The sequence below is a fragment of the Gorilla gorilla genome, chromosome 5 (genome assembly GCF_029281585.2).
Source record: "Gorilla gorilla gorilla isolate KB3781 chromosome 5, NHGRI_mGorGor1-v2.1_pri, whole genome shotgun sequence".
In the NCBI taxonomy this organism is placed as follows: Eukaryota; Metazoa; Chordata; class Mammalia; order Primates; family Hominidae; genus Gorilla; species Gorilla gorilla.
In genome coordinates, this window is record NC_073229.2 from 97,115,183 (window position 1) to 97,135,393 (window position 20,211).

The 20,211-nt window shown below is 37.3% G+C and overlaps 1 protein-coding gene across 3 annotated transcripts in view; it reads left to right on the forward strand.

The window, feature by feature from the left end:
• The window catches only part of KCNQ5 (potassium voltage-gated channel subfamily Q member 5), a 579,108-nt gene that overhangs the window by 406,549 nt on the left and 152,348 nt on the right, over positions 1-20,211 (forward strand). For all 3 annotated transcript variants that reach the window (XM_019030067.3, XM_019030068.3, XM_055390620.2), the window contains exon 3: positions 14,836-14,962. In XM_019030067.3, the coding sequence (XP_018885612.1) occupies positions 14,836-14,962 (127 nt within the window). The remainder of the gene's footprint in view (positions 1-14,835; positions 14,963-20,211) is intronic.

Here is a 20,211-nt window from a genome sequence, read left to right on the forward strand (position 1 = left end):
TTCCCCAAAACTTGTAGCTTATTAGTTATTTAGAAGCCAGTATCAAGGAGAAAGAGGCAAGTAGGCCTTATCTACTGGGATAGGTCTACCTTTTAGTAGAAGTATGAAAAGGATCAAAACAGAATATGCAAATACAGATCAAGGAACTAGTGAAGATAGGGCTGTGGAAATGAATCTCAAGCCCCTTGGATCAGCAGTAGACCTTTCCTTCTGGTCCAGCTTGTCATGCTTTGCTAGGCTAAGGGCTGCCTCCACAGATTGCAGGAACCTGGAACTTACCTGTGGGACAGACCAACACGTATTTGCATAGTAATTTGTACAGCTAGCTGTAGCTTATTGGAATGATTACTTCAATGTTTGGGAAACATTTAAGATGATTGAAAGGGGGTAATTAGCATTTGGGAGGAGGCATATCTCCTATCAATTTTCCTTTGAGTCGATACTTAGAGAATCTCTGCTAACAAACTGTTGCCAAATAAAGATCCTGCTGGGTTTTCTTTAATTAATGAGATGGCTTGATTGTAATTATTCCATTAATTGTTTAAATGCAAATAAGTGCTATTAAGGGTCTTGAAAAGTGTTTCCTCTTAACTATACTAAATCTTCCCCCTTGTCCTCTCACTTCTGTTCTGAATTTGCCTAGTAAATCCTCTTTTAATAAATAATACAAAAATAAGCATCAACCAAACTCTAGTGGTATAATCACAAATTCTGAATTAATGGAGTCTGAATGGAAGTGATGAATTGTATTAGTGTTCTGGAAGAAGATAAGATTCCATTGAATCCATATTTACTATGCAAACAAGCAGGGTAATAAAACAGAAGAAGTTGTAAAAATGGGAACTTTCAACAGTGTAAACAATTTATAGTCTCTGATGAGATACCAATCTTGGATATATAAACCTAGTCTTTGAATACTGTACTTTCAGTGACTCTAGATACTCTTTATTATAGGGGAAAAAAATTCTTGCCTTAATACAATTCTATTCCCTGCCTGCCAAGATATGGGGCTGGGGGATACTGTACTTTCAGTGACTTTAGAAACTCTTTATTATGGGGGGAAAATGCTTGCTTTAATACAATTCTATTCCCTGCTTGCCAAAATATGGAGCAGCAGAGTCTCCCCAGCTCCCACACCTGCAGAGAGATTCTTGGGGCTTCACCACGGCAAGACGGTGTGAACAACACAGCTGCATAGTCAGGCTACCTGTAGGGAGGTGTGAGAGCATTTCCTCCCTCGAGGCTTCATGGCTGGCCTGGAATGTAAGCACGGATGAAAAAGGGGATGCAAACGAGAGAGGCAAGAGTTGTTTCCTTTTCAGCTTAGGAAATTTTTCAGAGCTCTCCTTGTTTCAAGAGGAGAATCCACTGCTGTGGGTTCCTTGTTCCTTTTTCCTTCAGCCCAGCCACCCCGTTCACTCTGAGCCAGGCTGTAAATTTACTTCCTGTGCACGTTGCTCCAGGACTTCTTTTATCTAGATTTTGCAAAAGGTCAACTTGACACCGCTGTATCACTTTACATCTATTCAGGCATGCCATGCTGCTTAGGAAATAGTAAGAAGTGCACTTTCTCTCTCCAATACATTCTTTTCTGGGCAGACTCTTAGTTCTGAATAGACAGTTATTTTTGCCCAGAGCTTATTTCTTGTTAATGTCCTGTAAATTCAATATATGGGTCTATATTTCCATGGCTTTGGTCACTAGTTGTGTACAGGATGCTTTATTAGTTAAAATTGTGAATCAGTCCTCTCATATATCATTAAACTACTACCATGGTCTCCAAATCAAGTCTCGTGTTGCCAGGTAGGAATAAGTCTACAACCAAATAAAGGAGCAGGAGAGTAGAGGAGGGTTTCAAGTTACTGTGGCAGATCAGTTCCCTCCTATACTAAGTGATTTTCCAAATCAATTCAAGCAATGGCAATTCATCCTGCTGTGGATGGAGGCTGTCACCCATCAGAGGTTGTTTGGTAAGTGTGTGTGCATAATGGGTGGCAAGCAGGCAGTGATGTATTAATTAAGACATATTGATGATGTGAGCAGAGGTGTATGACAGCAATAATATTCCAAACACTACTGTGGGCAAATAAGAGTGATGGCTTATGTACAGTAGGAGTCATCTCTATCAGAGATAAAAGTTACACTTAGCAAGCAAGGCATTTTCTCTCCAGCAGGGAGACTTTAGAAAAACAAATGGGAATCAGAATGTAGCTTGGTAAATAACACAACAGAGAAACAGATTGTGACAGAAACAAAGGATACTCCCATGAATTCCTGGATTCAGCTGTCGGGATAATTCACCATTAAATCTAACTGCTAAATATTTGCCATGTGCTATGTGTTATGCTTAGGGAGCATTAAAAAAAATGCATTCTAAAACACTTGGAAATTGCCCAGGTAGTTCTCTTGTTTTTATCCTCAACTCAGTTTTTTTTTTAAGCCAGTATAGAAACATATTGATTCTTAATCTATTGTTTAATGGTTCAATTGAACAACAAGCAGAAGAGATTATTAAATTAGTTCAAGATTATCTCTGATCAGGCCCTTCATCTTACTCAATTTAAGAGTATACTTGATTTGGCCGGGCGCGGTGGCTCACGCTTGTAATCCCAGCACTTTGGGAGGCCGAGGCAGGTGGATCACGAGGTCAGGAGATCGAGACCATCCTGGCTAACACGGTGAAACCCCGTCTCTACTAAAAATACAAAAAATTAGCTGGGCGTAGCTAGTCGGGAGGCTGAGGCAGGAGAATGGCGTGAACCTGGGAGGCGGAGCTTGCAGTGAGCCGAGATTGCGTCACTGCACTCCAGCGACAGAGCCAGACTCCGTCTCAAAAAAAAAAGAGTATACCTGATTTATGGCATGAGTGGTCTTGAATGATTTTGATGGATGACTGGAAACAATTAGAGATATAAATAAATAGCACAGAATCATGACAGATTTCATGAAGAATACACTGTGAAGATTCACATGGTTAATAACATTGAAATTATTAAAACAAAAGAGCCTGCATATATTAGATTTTTCTTTGTGATCTAGTTGTTCAAAGCAGAGAAAACTTTAAATTTTCCTTAATTTTGAAAGTGTGATTAATGGAATATTGTTACAATGCCATTGATTTATATACTTTGAGGATAGTCAACTTCTTTATGTTTATTAGAAACTGCACTGAGAGCTAATATGCAGTTTCTATTGGTGGTGATATGTTCTGTTAACAGGGCCTCCTGTCAGTTTTTATTCTGAGATTTTTGCCTTTCCTGTTCTTTTGCATGAGCCTAACTGACTGAGTTTCAATATCAAGTTCTGAAAGCAAGTGAGCATACTAGTGTGCATGCAATGTGCACAGAAAGATGTGTTTTCCTACCTCTCAAAGCTCACCAAAGGATATTACTCATATTGCCACAAAGTACATTTACACCAATAACACATACTTTGGTAATGGGAAAAATAAATAATCTTAGGTAATAAAATGCACTTTGGTGCTTATAAAGGAAAATAATCATCATAGGTAGAAGAGGAGGAAGGCAAGACTAGGTTTTGATTCAAAATGTTTTCTGTTTTGCTAGGAAGTCTAGAAGGAATTTGGTCAAATGACCTGAGGAGGCAAGGAGATTTCTCCCAGTGGCACATGGCGGTCCACAAGAAGACTAGGGGCAGGGAAACAAAGCAAGATTGTATCTGATTTCTACAGGACTCCAACACTACCCTGCTGATAGCCTTTTCTCCTCTGAAAGCCATGATCCCAAAGATTTCCATTTCTTCCAGGTTTTTCACATTCTACCAACAAGCAGAATGTCTTCCCCACTGACAGCTCAACAGTTGAGTTTTTCGGGGTTCTACCCCTTCATCAACACAGCCTTTGCTTTCCTGGTTACTGAGTAAATAAAACACACTGGCCACTTCTGCTTAGCCTTCAGGAGCCACTCTGGCTCCACCCTGAAGTTCCATTTCCTCCAAGACTAAGACATTTGGAGATTCTGCCTAAAATATGCTTAAATAAAAGGGATAAACTGTCTCTCACTTTCTTTCCCCCACAGCTTGTCTTAAGAACAACGGTGTAACCATTAGTGAAAAATCCTTTCAGGCTAGTAAAGTGTAAAAAGAGAAGAGATATCAGGTAACAACAAATGAAAATAAAATCATTCAGTGGTAGAAACCATAGGAGTGAAATTAGGTAGTTACTGTCCTCCAGCTTACATTAATCAAAATAAGCCCACACTGTCACTAAGACATCTTGCAGTAAGAAGCCATTCACCCTCTCATTGCAATTAGTGTCATAAAGCTGAATAGACAGGTCAGAAATGAAAATCATAGGCCAATTAAGTTATTCTCATTTTTCCACCTCCAGCTAGCTCTTTTTGAGAATTTTGATTTTAATAGATAATAAAACAGTATGCTAATTGGGTGGTGCTGAGCCTGAAGCCGTGAACTGAAGGAAACTTCAACAAACATTTGGCTAGGGCCTGCTCTAAGCAGAGGGGCTACGACAATGGGTAAGGCATTTCTCTAGAAACCACCACTCAGCAGAATTTCTGGCACAAGATTTTGTGAGTTTTCTAGTGGTGTGTCTTATCTTCCCCCAATAGATTATAAACTCCTCGAGGGTAACAGAACACATTGCTGATCTTTATATCCTGCATGTTTATGGTATTCAGTAGACATTTATAAAATGAATTCATGAAAAGCAGAACATCTAGAAATGAAGTCAACATTGCAGAGAAGTTAGTTATACTAAACTCTGTAAATACCCTCAAGGAAGAAGGAAGAAGCAGATTTTCTGGAAATCAAGGGACCTCCCAGTATAAGAGCAATTCCTTTGGTCCAAAGAAGGGCAGCTATAAGAACAGAGACATAACTCCTCCGTAAGAAAAGATAAAAATTCTGAAATTTCTCTAAGAACATGCCCAGCCCTGACCTGCCTCTCACTCTCAGTAGCATGGAAGCCGTACTATCTCTTACCTTGACACAAGCATCCACTTCAATCCACAGGACAAATATCACCAATATGAGAAGATAAGATCTGTTTTATAGTCAACTTGGCTGACATGTACTAATTTCTCAAGGTCAGGATAGCTCTCTAAATAGAAATACTTGTTTGTTTTAAGGAATTTTATTTAAATTTGTGTATCTTAAATTTTAATTTTGATCTCGGCTCACTGCAACCTCCACCTCCCAGGTTCAAGCAATTCTCCTGCCTCAGCCTCCTGAGTAGCTGGGATTACAGGCACCTGTCACCATGCCTGGCCAATTTTTGTATTTTTAGTAGAGACCGGATTTCACCATGTTAACCAGGCTGGTCTCAAACTCCTGACCTCAAGTGATCTGCTTACCAAGGTCTCCCAAAGTGCTGAGATTACAGGCATGAACCACTGCTACCGGCCTCATGTAGTTCTTAAGAGGAAGAAAAGCCTATAGATTAGTGAGAAGTAGACAAATTAGCAATTTGAATCAAATGAAAACTTGGTTTGATTTCATTCATTTTGGAGACACTTTCGGTGTTTCCATTTTGATCTGATTCAGGACATTGATCTTCGATTCTAAGTTGAACTGGTTAATTTGTGATTATTTTACAAAATCATAACAGAATACGTATCTGGGTCCAGTTCAAGGTACAGCAAGCCATTTTCAATGTTTCCAGCTTGGTGTTTATGATTCATACATGAATCATTTGGGCATGCAGACACACCCAAATAGAAACCTCAAACCAATTAAGGTATAAATAGGTTTAGGATGGGGGAGGATGGACAACAAAAAAAAACCTCAGTAAGGCTCCTCCACAAAGGGCACCACTTCAGCTTGGTCCCGTGGGCAGACTTCACCTGTGGCAGGTGAAGGGGAAAGCCTAAGACATCCTGTTCCCTGATGCAGATGTGACTTACAGAACATAAAACGTAAAGGCAGAAGGGATCATCTGGGTGGCTGCTCATACTAGGCAGGCATTATAGCTGCTGACAAGAGCCAACCCATCCCTAAGGATCTAAAATCACTACAAGAGAGGATGGAAGTCCTCTCATCATGGCATCCCAGCTAGTAACTGGGATGCATAGGGCCACTCCAGGTAAGCAGCGAGGGGTAAACCAGGAATGTCCTGCTGTTCCCAACTCTTTTCCCCAAGAAGGGGGCACCCACTTCCTGCCTCCAGCCCATATGGTCTCAATTTATGGCCTCAATACCTGATAAAAAAACCAGCCTTGATCCTTCCTTAGTACCAAAGTGTCAATCAGTCATTTGGAATGGGGCATTTTCAAACTATTGCCTCCCTATGATCTTCTGAAGAACCTCTGGGATAAATGAACATTGTTATTTAGGTATGGTTAAATGAATTACTTTTCAGGAGCAGATTTATATATTAACCGGTGTGAAAAACTTGAATGGATAAATCATTTATAAAGAAATTTCAGGAATCAACTAATCCCAAGGGGGAAGACCCACTAAGACACTAGATTTTGCTGGAGCTACTCAAACAAATTCATCTATCATATCTTCCTAAGCCTTCCAATCAATGAGACTAGCCGCAGTGACATTGTCTGTCAAAACTACCTCAGTCATTTTTTTCCAAGGCAGGAAGCATCCATACCCCTTCACACCTTAATCTAATTTCCCCTATCTCTACCCCACTCCCACTTCTATGACCCCCTTTTCCCCATACCCACCCCCTGAAGCATCTACTAGCCAACTTAGTGAAGTTCTGTCACGCTCTCACAACCACCTCTGTGCAGCAATGATTCTGTAAATATCCATGTGTCCTCAACTCCAGGTCAAATTAGTCCCTTTGGTAAAAACATTCATTTCCTCAAATTCTCTTCCAATACACTAATATACCTTCCCAAAAAGTAAGGAGAAGCTTGAAAGCTAGCTAGATTGACGATGGTATGTGATGTTCTATAAGTTATAGTTAGTAAGCATGTTTTTAGGATATTTTTCTGCTCTCCAAAGAGACACAGTTCCGGAAGATATTTACTTTTGTGTATTTCCACATTTTGGTTTAAGTTTGGAGCCATCTCTAGATCTTAATTTCATTCCCCTAATATGTGTTATACTAGTAGAATTTTCCAAATTACATAGAATTATAACTGCAACTCTTCTGACTGATGCCTTTTTTTTTTTTGCATTTTACGATGCAGTTTACATCACAAATTCTTTTCCTGCAGGGATTATGTAAAGAGGCATGTTGACCTGCTAGCCCTATGTTACTTTAAGTATATGCACACACACAAAAAGGAACAAAAATAGCTGGGAATTGATTATGTTGATATTCTGAATAAAAGCAATAGTTCTAATTATGTATGTCTAATTAGCCACAGCTCTTCAAGAATTGGTGCAAATGTCACAGGGTTTATAATGCCGGCATTTCATCTTCACGAAAATGCTATTTGATGGCATAAAACCAGAAAAAACTAATGGTCACAGAAGACAGCTTGTAGATTAGACAAAGGTCACTGTGTTTTAATGAACAGTGCTGTTAATTAATGAGAAAACAACTGGAACATGAGCTTTTAAGCATTGTGAATTTGTACCCAAAAAATCAATCTGCCTAAAACAATTTTAAGTAGCTAAAAAACAAAATAACTGCAAGAACATAATTTAAACCTCAAATGGTACAGCAGAGTTATATGTATCAATTAAATTGAATCACAGTTCTCAGGTGTGACATATGAAGAGGCTTCTTTAATGCCTGGAAAAGAGGGTTAATATGGATTGGTATTCTCAATACATATTGTAGATAAAATTCAAGACTAGCTCTACCACTGCCTCTTTTTTTTTTTTTTTTTTTTTTGAGACAGAGTCTCGTTCTGTTGCCCAGGCTGGAGTGCAGTGGCATGATCTCGGCTCACTGCAAGCTCCGCCTCCCGGGTTCACGCCATTCTCCTGCCTCAGCCTCCTTAGTAGCTGGGACTACAGGCGCCCGCCACCACACCCGGCTAATTTTTTGTGTTTTTAGTAGAGACAGGGTTTCACCTTATTAGCCAGGATGGTCTCGATCTCCTGACCTCGTGATCCACCCTCCTCGGCTTCCCAAAGCTCTGGGATTACAGGTGTGAGCCACCGCGCCCGGCCACCACTGCCTCTTAGGCTTCTTAATTTCCTTATCATTTAAGAAAAATAAGAAAATTCTTCTATGTTTTACCAAAATTCTGTGAGGACAAATGAGGAACGATTGTAACTCCTGCAAGGTGAGTGATAAAAATAATACACAGTTATTGTCTTTGCTTTTGTAAAGAGTTATCCAAGCCAAGCTTCTAGGGGCTTAAATAAGGAAGGACAGGACCATTGTTAATAACATCAAGTTTCCACTACAGCTTTCCTCCAAACAAGTCAAATATTCTGAATATTATTCACTAATCTCTTTAGCTGCCATTTCAGTAAATAGAAAGCATTTTATTTCAACTAAAACCAAGCAAGAAAAAATGAACTGCTTTATCCTGAGGTACAGCAGCAAAGGCACCAGAACTTGTCTCATGGCTTACCCAGCAAGGGTCAGAAGAACCATCCCTAATTTAAATCATCTCGACTGAATGTAACAGATTTTTGTATTTTCAACTCATATGAAAATAAAACAATGAGACCTCATCCAAAGGGTGATTTAGAGAGTACCTCTAAACAAAACACAGTGAGATCAGACCCAGCATCTGGATTTGAAGAACACATTTCCTCTTATGAGTCTATCCCATTGTCTAGATTGCTGGCAATGGCTTTTTTTAATTTAAATTGTTATTGAGATAATTGTAGATTCACATGCAGTTGTAAGATATAGTAGACATACCCTGTGTATACTTTACCCAATTTCCGCAAAAGGTAACATTTTGTAAAACGATAGTATAATATCACAGCCAGGATAATAATATTGATACAGCTCACAAATCTCATTCAGATTTCTCCAGTTTTACTTGAATACATTTGTCTGTGTGTGTGTGTGTGTGTGTGTGTGTGTGTGTGTGTATTAGCTCTGTATAGTTTTATCGCATGCAGAGATTAGTATATCTAAAACAACAATCAAGATATTGGACAGTTCCGGCCGGGCACGGTGGCTCACTCCTGTAATCCCAGCACTTTGGGAGGCCAAGGCAGGCGGATCACGAGGTCAGGAGGTCGAGACCATCCTGGCTAACACGGTGAAACCCCGTCTCTACTAAAAATACAAAAAATTAGCTGGGCGTGGTGGTGGGCGCCTGTAGTCCCAGCTACTCGGGAGGCTGAGGCAGGCGAATGGCATTAACCCAGGAGGTGGAGCTTGCAGTGAGCCGAGATCGCACCACTGCACTCCATTCTGGGCAACAGAGCGAGACTCTGTCTCAAAAAAAAAAAAAAAAAAAAAGATATCGGACAGTTCCATTGTCACAAGGATCTCTCAAGTTGCCCCTTGCTAACCACATCCACCTTCTCCTTCGCACTTGCACACCCCTTCCCTTCTCCAGCCTGACCCCAGCAGCCACTAATCTGTTCTCCATTTCTGAAATGTTTTTATTTCAAAAATATTATATAAATGGAATAATACAGTGTATAACTTTTTAAGACTGACTTTTCTTGCACTCAACATAATTCCCTGGCAATTCATTTATGTTACTCTGTGTATCAATAGCTCATTCATTTTTATTATTGAGTAGCATTCCATGGTATGGAGGCACCAGAGCTTGTTTAACCATCCTCATGGTGAAGGACATCTGGGCTGTTTTTGGGGTCTGGTCATTATGAATAATTCTTCTGTGAACATTCATGTACAGGTTTTTGTACAAACATAAGTTTTCATGTCTCTGACACGACTGCCCAAGAGTACAATTGCTGAGTCATATGGTAACTATATGTCCAGTTTTATAAGAAACGACCATGCTCAGAAGGACCATACTGTTTTACATTCCCATCAGCAGTGTTTGAATGGTCCAACTTCTCTGCATCCTCGCCAGCATTTTGTGTTGTCACTACTTTTTGCCACTATTTTTTATTTTAGCCATTCTGCTAGCCATCACCGTTGTGATCTAATTTGCATTTTTCTGATGGCTAATGATGTCAAATAACTTTTCATGTGCTTCTTTGCCATATGTGTAACTTCTTTTATGTATGTCCTCTTTTATGAATATCCTGTTTATACCTTTGCCAATTTTCTAATTGAGTTTTTGGTTTTTTACTGTTGAGTTTTAAGGTTTCTTTATATATTTTAGATATTAATTAGTCCTTTGTCAGATATGTGGTTTACAAACATTTTCTCCCAGTCTATGGCTTGTCTTTTCATCCTTAGTACCTGGGCTCTCACAGAGTAAGTTTTTACTTTTGATGGAGTCCAATTTCTCATTTTTTCCTTTTATAACTTCTGCTTTTGATGTCAAGATTAAGAACTCTTTGCTTAGTCCAAATCCCAAAAATGTCTCCATTTTTTTCTAAAAGTTTTATTATTTTATGTTTAATTTTTACACCCATGGTCCATTTTTAAATGATTATCATAAGATAGGAAGTATAGATTAAGGTCCACTTTTTTGCCTATAGATGTCCAATTTTTCCAGCATCATTTGTTGAGGGCTCTTCTTCCTCCATTGAAATGCTTTTGCACCTTTAAAACAAATCAATTGAGCATATTTGTGTGGGTCTAGCTCTGAATTCTCTATTCTGTTCACAGTTCTATATGCCTACATGTTCTATATGTCTATCCCTCCACCAATCCACAGTCTTGATTACTGGAGCTATAATAGTAGGCCTTAATATCAGGTAAAGTGATTGATCTTGTTTTATTCTTCTTTGTCAGCATTGTTTTAGCTATTCCAGGTCCTGTGCATTTCCATATAAATTTTAAAATAAGTTTGTATCTACCCCCCAAAAAAAACTTTGCTGAGATTTTGACAGGAATTTTATTAGACCTGTGGATCAATTTGGGAAGAATTGACATCTTTGCTATGATCAGTCTTCCAATTCATAAACACGGTATTTCTCTTCACTTATTTAGGTCTTCTCTGATTTCCTTTATCTGCATTTCGTAATCTCAATGCACATAAACCGTATGTGTTTTTCTAAGTGGATATTTAAGTATTATTTTTATTTGGAATTATTATAAATAATAATTTTGTGTTTCTAATTTTTGTTTCCACATGATCATTGTTAGTATAAAGAAATATGATTAATTTTTTACATTGATCATATATCGTGCAGCCTTAGTGAACTCACTCGTTTCAAGAGTGTCTTCGTAGATTCCTTGGGATTTTTCTGTAGACCATCATGCCATTTGTAAATAGAGACCATTTATGTTTACCTTTCCAAACTGCATGCCTTTTTTTTTCTTTTATTTGGCTTATTGCAGCAACTATTAATATAACTTAAAATACTACGTTGAATAAGAGTGATGAAAGTATACATCTTGGTTGTTCTTAATGTTGGGGAAAAGCATTTAGTCTTTCACTATTAAGTATGATGTTAAGTTTGTTGTAAATGCTATTTATCGAATTAAACTGTTAAACCTCTTTTCCTAACTTGCCAAGAGTTTTTTTTAATCATAAATGGGTGTTGGATTTTGTCAAATGCTATTTCTTCATCAATTTATATGGTTTTTTTTTAGCTTTATTATATAATGCATTATATTGATTGATTTCAACCATTGAGCTAGCCTTGCATACCTGGAATAAATCCTACTTGCCCATATATTGACTGATTGACTGTTTGCTAATATTTTGCTGAGGATTTTTGTGTCTAAGTTTATGATAAATATGGGTATGTAGTTTTTGTTTTGCTTTGTTTTATTGTCTTTGTCTGGTTTTGGTGTCAGGATAATACTGACTTCATAAAATGATTAAGAAAGTTTTTTCTCCTCTATTTTCTGGGAGAAATTGTGTGAAAATGACATATTCTTATTTAAATGTCTGGTTGATTTTGCCAGTGAAACCATTTGACCTGGACATTTCTTTATGGGGAGATTTTAAACTATGAGTTCAATTGCTTTGGAGGTTACAGAGCTACCTAGATTGTCTGTTTCTTCTCTGTTGAGTTTTGGTAGCTTGTAGTTTTAAAGGATTTGGTCCATTTCTTCTAAGTTATCAACTGTATGCATGTAAAGTTACCATAGTACTCCTTCATTTTTTCAGTGGCTGTAGAATCTGTACTGATATTCCTATTACATTCCTGACATTGGGGATTTTTGTCAGCTTTCAAGAAAGAGATTTATCAATTTTATTGATTTTCTCAAGGAACTACTTTTTTGTTTCATGGATTTTCCATATTGTTTTCCTCTTTTCAGTTTCATTAATTTTTGCTCTTTTCTATATTATTTCCTTCTATCTGCTTCCTTTGGGTTTATTTTACCCTTCTTTTTCCAATTTCTTGAGGTAGGTACTCAGATTATTAATATGAGAACTTTCTTTATCTATAATGTAAGGATTTAGTGCTATAAATTTTCCTCTCAGCACTGTTTTCACTGCATCCTACATATTTTGTTATGTCATTTTTTAATTTTCATTCAGTTCAATTTTTTTTAATTTTTTGAGACTTTCTCTTTGACGAATGGACTACTGGGAATATTTTTTAATTTCCACATGTTTAGAGATTTGCTTGTTGTCTTTCTGTTATTGATTTCTAGTTTTATTCCATTGTGGCTTGAGAACACATTCTGTCTGATTTTATTCTTTTAAACTTGTTGAAATTTGTCTATGATCCAGAATATAATCTATCTTAATAAATGTGCATGGGTGCTTTTTAAAAATGTGTATTCTGCTGATGTTGGGTGAAATGTCTCATATCAGTCAGATCCTGCAGGTTGAATGTGTTGTTCAAATAGTTCACATACTTGTTAATTTTCTTTCTAGTAGTGCTATGCCCATAGTTCTGAGCAAGGATAAGGTGGGTTGATGAAGTTCCCAAATACGACTTAACATTTGTCTATTTTTCCTTTCAGCCCTATTTGTTTTGTTTTATGAATTTTGAGACTGTCTTGTCATTTTTCCCTCACCTCCTTAAAAAAAAGCAGCAAACAATATTTCTGAGCAATAGGGCTCGAATAAAGAACTTGTAAATGTAATTTATCCTGCCTTACTGCAGCATAGGAATAGTGCAGTGACCTTGGCATACCTAAGAACAATGGGCATATATCTGTCATTTGTTAAGAACAATGGACATATTGGTGTCATCTGTTTCCATGAAAAAGAAAAATTACTACACGGTAGTGTTTGGGAGCTCAGGCCACATTTGGGATTTTCTTGGGATCCCTTATAATATGAGTACTCACAACTGGAGTGCCAAATGTCCTGGCATAAGCAGGAATTAGGGGCAGGGATTAAAAAGTGGATCTGCCATTCAACCTAGGTTGGGCACAGGCACAACTACATGGGCATTTTGGGCCTGAGTATGTTTTCCATATTTGGAAAGATGTGCTGGATTAACAAGAAATGATCTGGCACTTTAGATACCTTAATAAATGAACAGACTCAACTACCCAGATATACATTCAAAACCAAAACAAAGCCAAAATCAAACAAAACCTTCGGATTATTAATGAATGTATGTTGACCCTAATTTTGGTTATCTGTGCGTAAAGTCATCTTTGAATGTTTATCCTATAAGTAATTTTGAATAACTGTGAGTAAGCAGTGATGATATTGGGTATTTATTTCCCATCATGAGAAATATTTGTGGATTACTTAGTGCAAAATAAGAGAAGGATAGAATGATATAGCTCTACTAGGCATTTCAAAAGTGCAGCATATCATCACATGCTCTAATTAAAGAAACAGACATTTGCCTGAAATTTGCAACAAAAATGCCACTTTTATAAATTTGGTAACAGTTTTTATCCTGCGAGTAAGAATGGGAGAATGGGGAGTAGGTTAGAATGTTTACTTCCTCTGCTTTGTATTTCTGTGATGTTTGGAAGTTTTAATAAAGACAATATATTACTTTTACAATTAAGCTATTATAACAACAATCTATAAATATTGTTCTACATTATAAATGTTGAATCAACCCTCGTTTTAAAACAAGAAAGGGAATTATTTTTTAAAGGAAAAACAATTTTGATAAATAAAGTGCCTGTCCCTATAGAGACAGCAAGGTGACTGTGCTAAGCTTGCTCCAGAAATGCTTTCGTTTTACAAATTCCATTTGGTTTTTCATTCTATCATCGACTGTTTAATGAGCCACTCTAGCTGGCCTTTCCCCAGGGTTAACTCACAACTCTTCCTAAATAATCTCAGCCGTTTTCCTGGAGCAGGTGTTGTTTTCTAGGCAGCTCTTGCCAAAGGGCAGCATAATAATTAACAAGCTTCAGATCTGGAGGATTCAGGGTCTCATTTCTGGCAAAGGATACGTGTGTCACACTGTAATGCTTTTGAAACTTACTGTTTTATAAGGAGATTTTGACACTGTAACGAAAGAATTCAGTATACTTCTAAATATTTGCTTCTTTTTCTCTAAGAACAACTCTCGAAGATTTAGAGATTATGTCACTCCTTGCAGCAAAATGAAGCACTATTTTCTGTAAAACTTGCCATTATATTTCAGGATCACTATTTTATTTCAGATATTTCGCATGTTACTGGGTAGCTAAAGTCAGCTACACTATAAATTCCAGACGAGACAGATCCATTATTCAGCCTGCACATTTAGTATTGAAACTGACTCCCAAATTTGCGAAGCATTAATGACTTGAAAAAGAATAGCATTCCATGATAGGAAATGCCGACAGTATGAGGTTCAAATGCTGTCCAGATTTAGTTTGATTTGGAGAAAGGAAATGTTCTTAACTTTAGATATTAACAACTAGATCCTTTAGACAAAGTGCCTAAATGTTCAAAAATATGCATAGAGCTTCTTACTGTGGTTTGCTCCATAATGCTTCTCTCTGATATGTCTTATCTGATATTTTAGGAGTTCGTGATGATTGTCGTCTTTGGTTTGGAGTTCATCATTCGAATCTGGTCTGCGGGTTGCTGTTGTCGGTATAGAGGATGGCAAGGAAGACTGAGGTTTGCTCGAAAGCCCTTCTGTGTTATAGGTGAATATCAGAGTCTCAGATACCTGGACTATGACACCAACATTCTTGTCTTCTATCTCCTGTTTTGCAATATTTGATCAATATTAAAAGCTAACATCCATGGAGTACTTATCATGGACCGGGCACTCTTGTGTTTTGAAAATGTTGACTCATTTGATGTTGTCTCCACAGCATTATGAGGTAGATATTTTTATTATCCCCATTTTACAGTTGAAGAATTTGAGGCAAAGAGAGACGGAGTTAGTTGCTGAATGTCATACAGCTACTAAGTGGTAGAGCTGGAATTTTAGCCAGGCAATCTGGCTCTAGAATACCCACTTATATCAATTAACTTATATGGAAATACATGTTTCTCCAGTGTTGCCCTGATTTAGGGGAACATTGATTTCAGTGAGTATAAAAAACCCTTTTTGCTCTACAATATGACACCAGTTTATGCTCTGGATCAGCTGGAATAGATAGCCATACATTGGTACTGGTAATGCATATCAATTAACATTCTTCAAGAATGATTATAAGTATGGTTTGCTTAATGCATTGGTAACTGTAGCCTGGACAAAGTGCTCTACACTCTGAAATATGAATCCCCCACCCTCCAATCCAAAATACCCAAATACATAGCACATCTCTGCACCTCCCTAGCTGCCATTGTTTCTGAGAGACATCATTCACCTGGGTTCCAGCTTGAAATTGTACTTCCTAATGAAGATGCCATAGAGCATTCTGGAATTAAGATCTAGCATTTCCCAGTAATATTTAGAAGTATTATAAAATGGAAAAGTCTATATATAAAAGCTATTACTATTATTATTTAGTAGCTAAATTTGGCTCTCTTGCTTTTTTGTCTTTCTCACTTCCTAGGCAGCCATTCAAATCCAAATACTGAAAATTCTTAATGAGGCTTATTTATTTCAACTATTTTCAACCTGAAAAAGTAGGTTTTTAATTTACAAAATAGTTTAGGCTATCTTCTACAGCTACCACAGGTTTTCTGTTTTGTTTTAGGAGTCAGGAATTGTTGAGTAATCTTCTCAGTTTCCTCCCTTACTCCTGTTCCCTATGGTGGGGGCAGAGTGGATTTAAGGAAGAAAGTGTATCACCATCCATGGGCACTGTTAAGAAGAATCCTTTATTCCATACTTCTTTCATAGTATGCACATCTCAAAAGTCTCCACTTATTAAACCAGAATTTATGGAAATGTGGCTGTGTGTGAGGCACTGGTGTTACAATAGTGAATCTAGTGGAATTCTCAGTTAAATCTATCTTAAAATACCTTGTTTGGCCCTCATGAATGCAGTCTGTTTGTCTAGCTGTCTATCTTCTCCAATAATAGGCTTTACTGCTTTTTGGAAGCCATCATGCTAAGGTATGGAGCAAAGTAGGTGGTAACTCCAACCCTTGCAGGTTCATAAAGCCCCAAGGCATATTAGTGAAGGCATTAGATTTTTCTCCCTGGAGATGCTTTTTTCTCTCTGAATTCTCTACTCAGGCAGCATTACAAAGGACTGTAACTTGATGTGAAACTACTGCACAACAAGTACTTTCTGTCCCATAAGGGGCCCAAACAAAACAATTCACAAGGCAGATGGTTAGCCAAGATTCACTCAACTTCTACAGGATAAGGTCAGTTCATGGATGACTGGAAAAATGTTTCATTCCAGATTTTAAAACCAATTAAAAATTGGTTTTGTTCCAATTTCAGAAGCAATGCCAATGTATCTCTGGCCTCCATGCGAAAAAGAAAGCCTTTTCCCAGATGTCTGCTGCCTTTTGATAGCTGTTTTCAGCTATGGATACATCAACACATTTTAGTCCTTTAGTCTTTCTCTTCCTGCCTCAGATCCTTGCAGGTCTTGATATAATATGTAGTTCTAAAAATGATGTTATGTTATCTATAATCTTACTTGCCTTTGGATGTATCAATAGTGACCTTAAAAATTTAGTATGATGCCTGGCGCAGTCACTCCTGCCTGTAATCCCAGCCCTTTGGAAGGCTGAGGAAGGCAGATCACTTGAGCCCAGGAGTTTAAGACCAGCCTGGGATGGAAAGACCTGTCTCTACAAAAATTTAAAAATTAGCTGGGCATGGTGGCATACACCTGTAGTCCCAGCTACTCAGAAGGCTGAGACTGGAGGATCACTTGAGCCCAGAAGTTTGAGGTTGCAGTGAGCCATGTTCCTGCCACTACACTCCAGCCTGAGTAAAAACAGTAAGACCCTGTCTCAAAAAAATACTAGTATGACATGGTTTAGGCATAATTGCAGTTTTGTTAACCCTTCAGACCTTTTCTTTATTTAGATATTTTACCTCTAGGAAATTAATTGCTTTGGAAGAAAATTTCATGGATAAATATATAATGAATCCCTGTTAGAACAAAGTCTAGATTTGTACTTAAAGTTAGGATAATTATGAATTTTTTTAGTCTTTTATTAAATGTACATGTTTGACCCATGGTGCAGCTGAATGGATGTTATAGTGAAGCATGTTCAAATGTGGCTTATCAGTATGAGGTCAGTAAAGTTTAACCTACACAAAGGAATCACACATCACCTTCCTAAAGGCAGCAAGCTGTACCAGATGACTGTTGAGACTATTTCTAGGCCTGCTCAACAGGTTCATAAAAAAGCTTGATGTAACTGGTAAAATACTAAAGTGAACACTGTAGTCGCCTTGTTCAACCTAATTTACTGTGACAAAATGAAAAAAGAAATAGCATCTCTTATCTGTCCATGATAACTGTTCTGAATGGGTGTTTGGAAATATAGCTAAAACCTCCCAAAACTTCATGTATTTGTAAGATTTGATTACTCTGAACATTCCAAGTACACACCCAAATATTTTTAGAAGTGTTGAGCATTCGAGAAAAGAACATAGAAAAGATTGTGGTAGACTGGCTGCGCCTTCAACCTGGGAAATGCTTTCTGTAAGCACACCAATGTTTTTCTTTCCAGTTGGAAATACACTGAAGCTGCTAGAGTGGTCAGCTAACAAGCCCCATGTACTTTTGCACCCTATTGACAAAGGCCCAATTGATAGAGGTTTTATGGGCTAATTACTGAAGATTTTAGCATGTCCCCTTCTGAACTGCCCATCTTCCTTACCCCTGCACTCTAGCCAAAACCAAGAGCATTTCAAAAGCCCACTGATTTCACAAATCCTAAAATCATTACATATTTGTGTTTGGGAAACATATTTTAAACAATTATAACATAAGGGAAGAAATAAATCTATTTAACTTTTTTTAATTAGGTACTTTGTTTCATTACTACTGTATATTGATTTATGTCTGCTTGGTTTTAAGCATTTGCTTTGAAAATTAGTAAAATCTTATCTAGAACATAAAATTCTTCCTCATATCTATCTGTTCAATTTTTATCTCTCCCCTAAGACTCTTCTGTCATAATAACATTCTGTAGCTATGAGCACTAATTGCTATATTGCTGATGTGGATAGTCAAGTGTGTTTTGGGATGACGACCCAAGCTGCCCTTCATTTACCCAGACTAGCTGCTTTATGATTTCTCTATGTGAAAACACAAAACACTCACCCAATAACATCGGCATAAAGAATTTGTGAATAACCTCTAAGACTGATTTCATAGTCATTCTTTCTTCTAGCTTTCATTACTGACCTACTCAAAAATTGCAAATAGACCAAAGGCTGAAACTCAGATCACAATAATGAGCCTGATGTGTCAGGAAGCCAACAAATTACTTCTCACAGTGGCTTTTTTTGGATTCCTTGGTGACACTTTCCAAAGGTAGATATAACAGGGCCATATTTTTCAGTCTTGCAGGGAGTCTCAGTGAGAAAATACCAGCCTGTTGTTAGTCTTGGATCTGTATTTGATGCTAAGTGTAAGTTGATTTCTTCTTGTTATTTTAACAGTTTATTTTCAGTGTAATTATTTCCACAAGAGGACAAAAGAGGCATAAAATAAAATTTTATTTTATCCTACGTGGATAAAATAAAATTGAAGCCTTTATTAAAATCAACCACATGGCTGAGACTACTCATATATCTATGATTTCATCTTATTAAAAGGCAACTTAAGTTGCTGATGTGTTCAAAAGTTAGATCACAGACTCCCAAAACTGCCACTGTGTTCTAAATTGATTTTGAGACATCATTTTTCTGTTTCTCTGTCTTCTCTATCTTTTGTTCTAGGAGACTTACTCTTCAATGGCATTATTTTCTATACCTTCCACTCCCTTTTCCCCTTTAGTAGAAATTATATTATTTCACTTATTTTCTGTTACTCATACACTCTTCTGCAACTTATTACTTCTAAGTGTTCAAACTCCCTCAGTGCATGTAGATTCCTTCCATGTGATTAACTGGACCATCTGAGGACAATTAAAACCTGTTGGATTGGCTGATCACAAAACATTAAAACAATTTTAATCCCTCTAGTTAGTAATAGCTGATATTTATTGAGAACTACTATATATTAGGTACTACTTTAAGTGCTTTATAAATATGGTCTTTTTAATTCTACGTAAGTACTATAATGTCCTTATTTATTTTATTTTATTTTACTTTATTTTATTTTATTTTATTTTATTTTATTTTATTTTATTTTATTTTATTTTTTGAGGGAGAGTTTCCCTCTATCACCCAGGTTGGAGTCCAGTGGCATAGTCTCAGCTCACTACAACCTCCGCCTCCTGGGTTCAAGTCATGCTCATGCCTCAGCCTCCCGAGTAGCTGGGACTACAGGCACACGCCACTACACCCACCTAATTTTTGCATTTTTAGTAGAGATAGGATTTCACCGTGTTGGCCAGGCTGGTCTTGAACTCCTGGCCTCAAGTGATCCACCCGCCTCAGCGTCCCAAAGTGCTGGTATTACAGGTGTGAGCCACCACGCCTGGCCTTTATAATGTCCCATTTTATAGATGAGGAAGTAAGACTGAAGACTTTATAGATGAGGAAGTAAGACAAACTTAAAAAGATGATAGGTGAAAGAACCTGGATTTATTTCTCGTGATTTCACTCTAGAAAAATATACATACTCAACTGGAAAATTGTCTTTACTGTTTATTAGCATTTTAAAATTAAATTTAATTGAACCTTATCTATTGTCATCAACTTGTAAACAGAAGAACATGATACTATTATGCTTATCATTAGTAATTCAAGATCTTTAAAGAAAAGCCAGGCTTTATAGAACATTAATTGCAGTATCAGCCTTAATTATATCAACTAAATTATGTTACCTATTGCTGCTTTCTAACCTGAATGGGA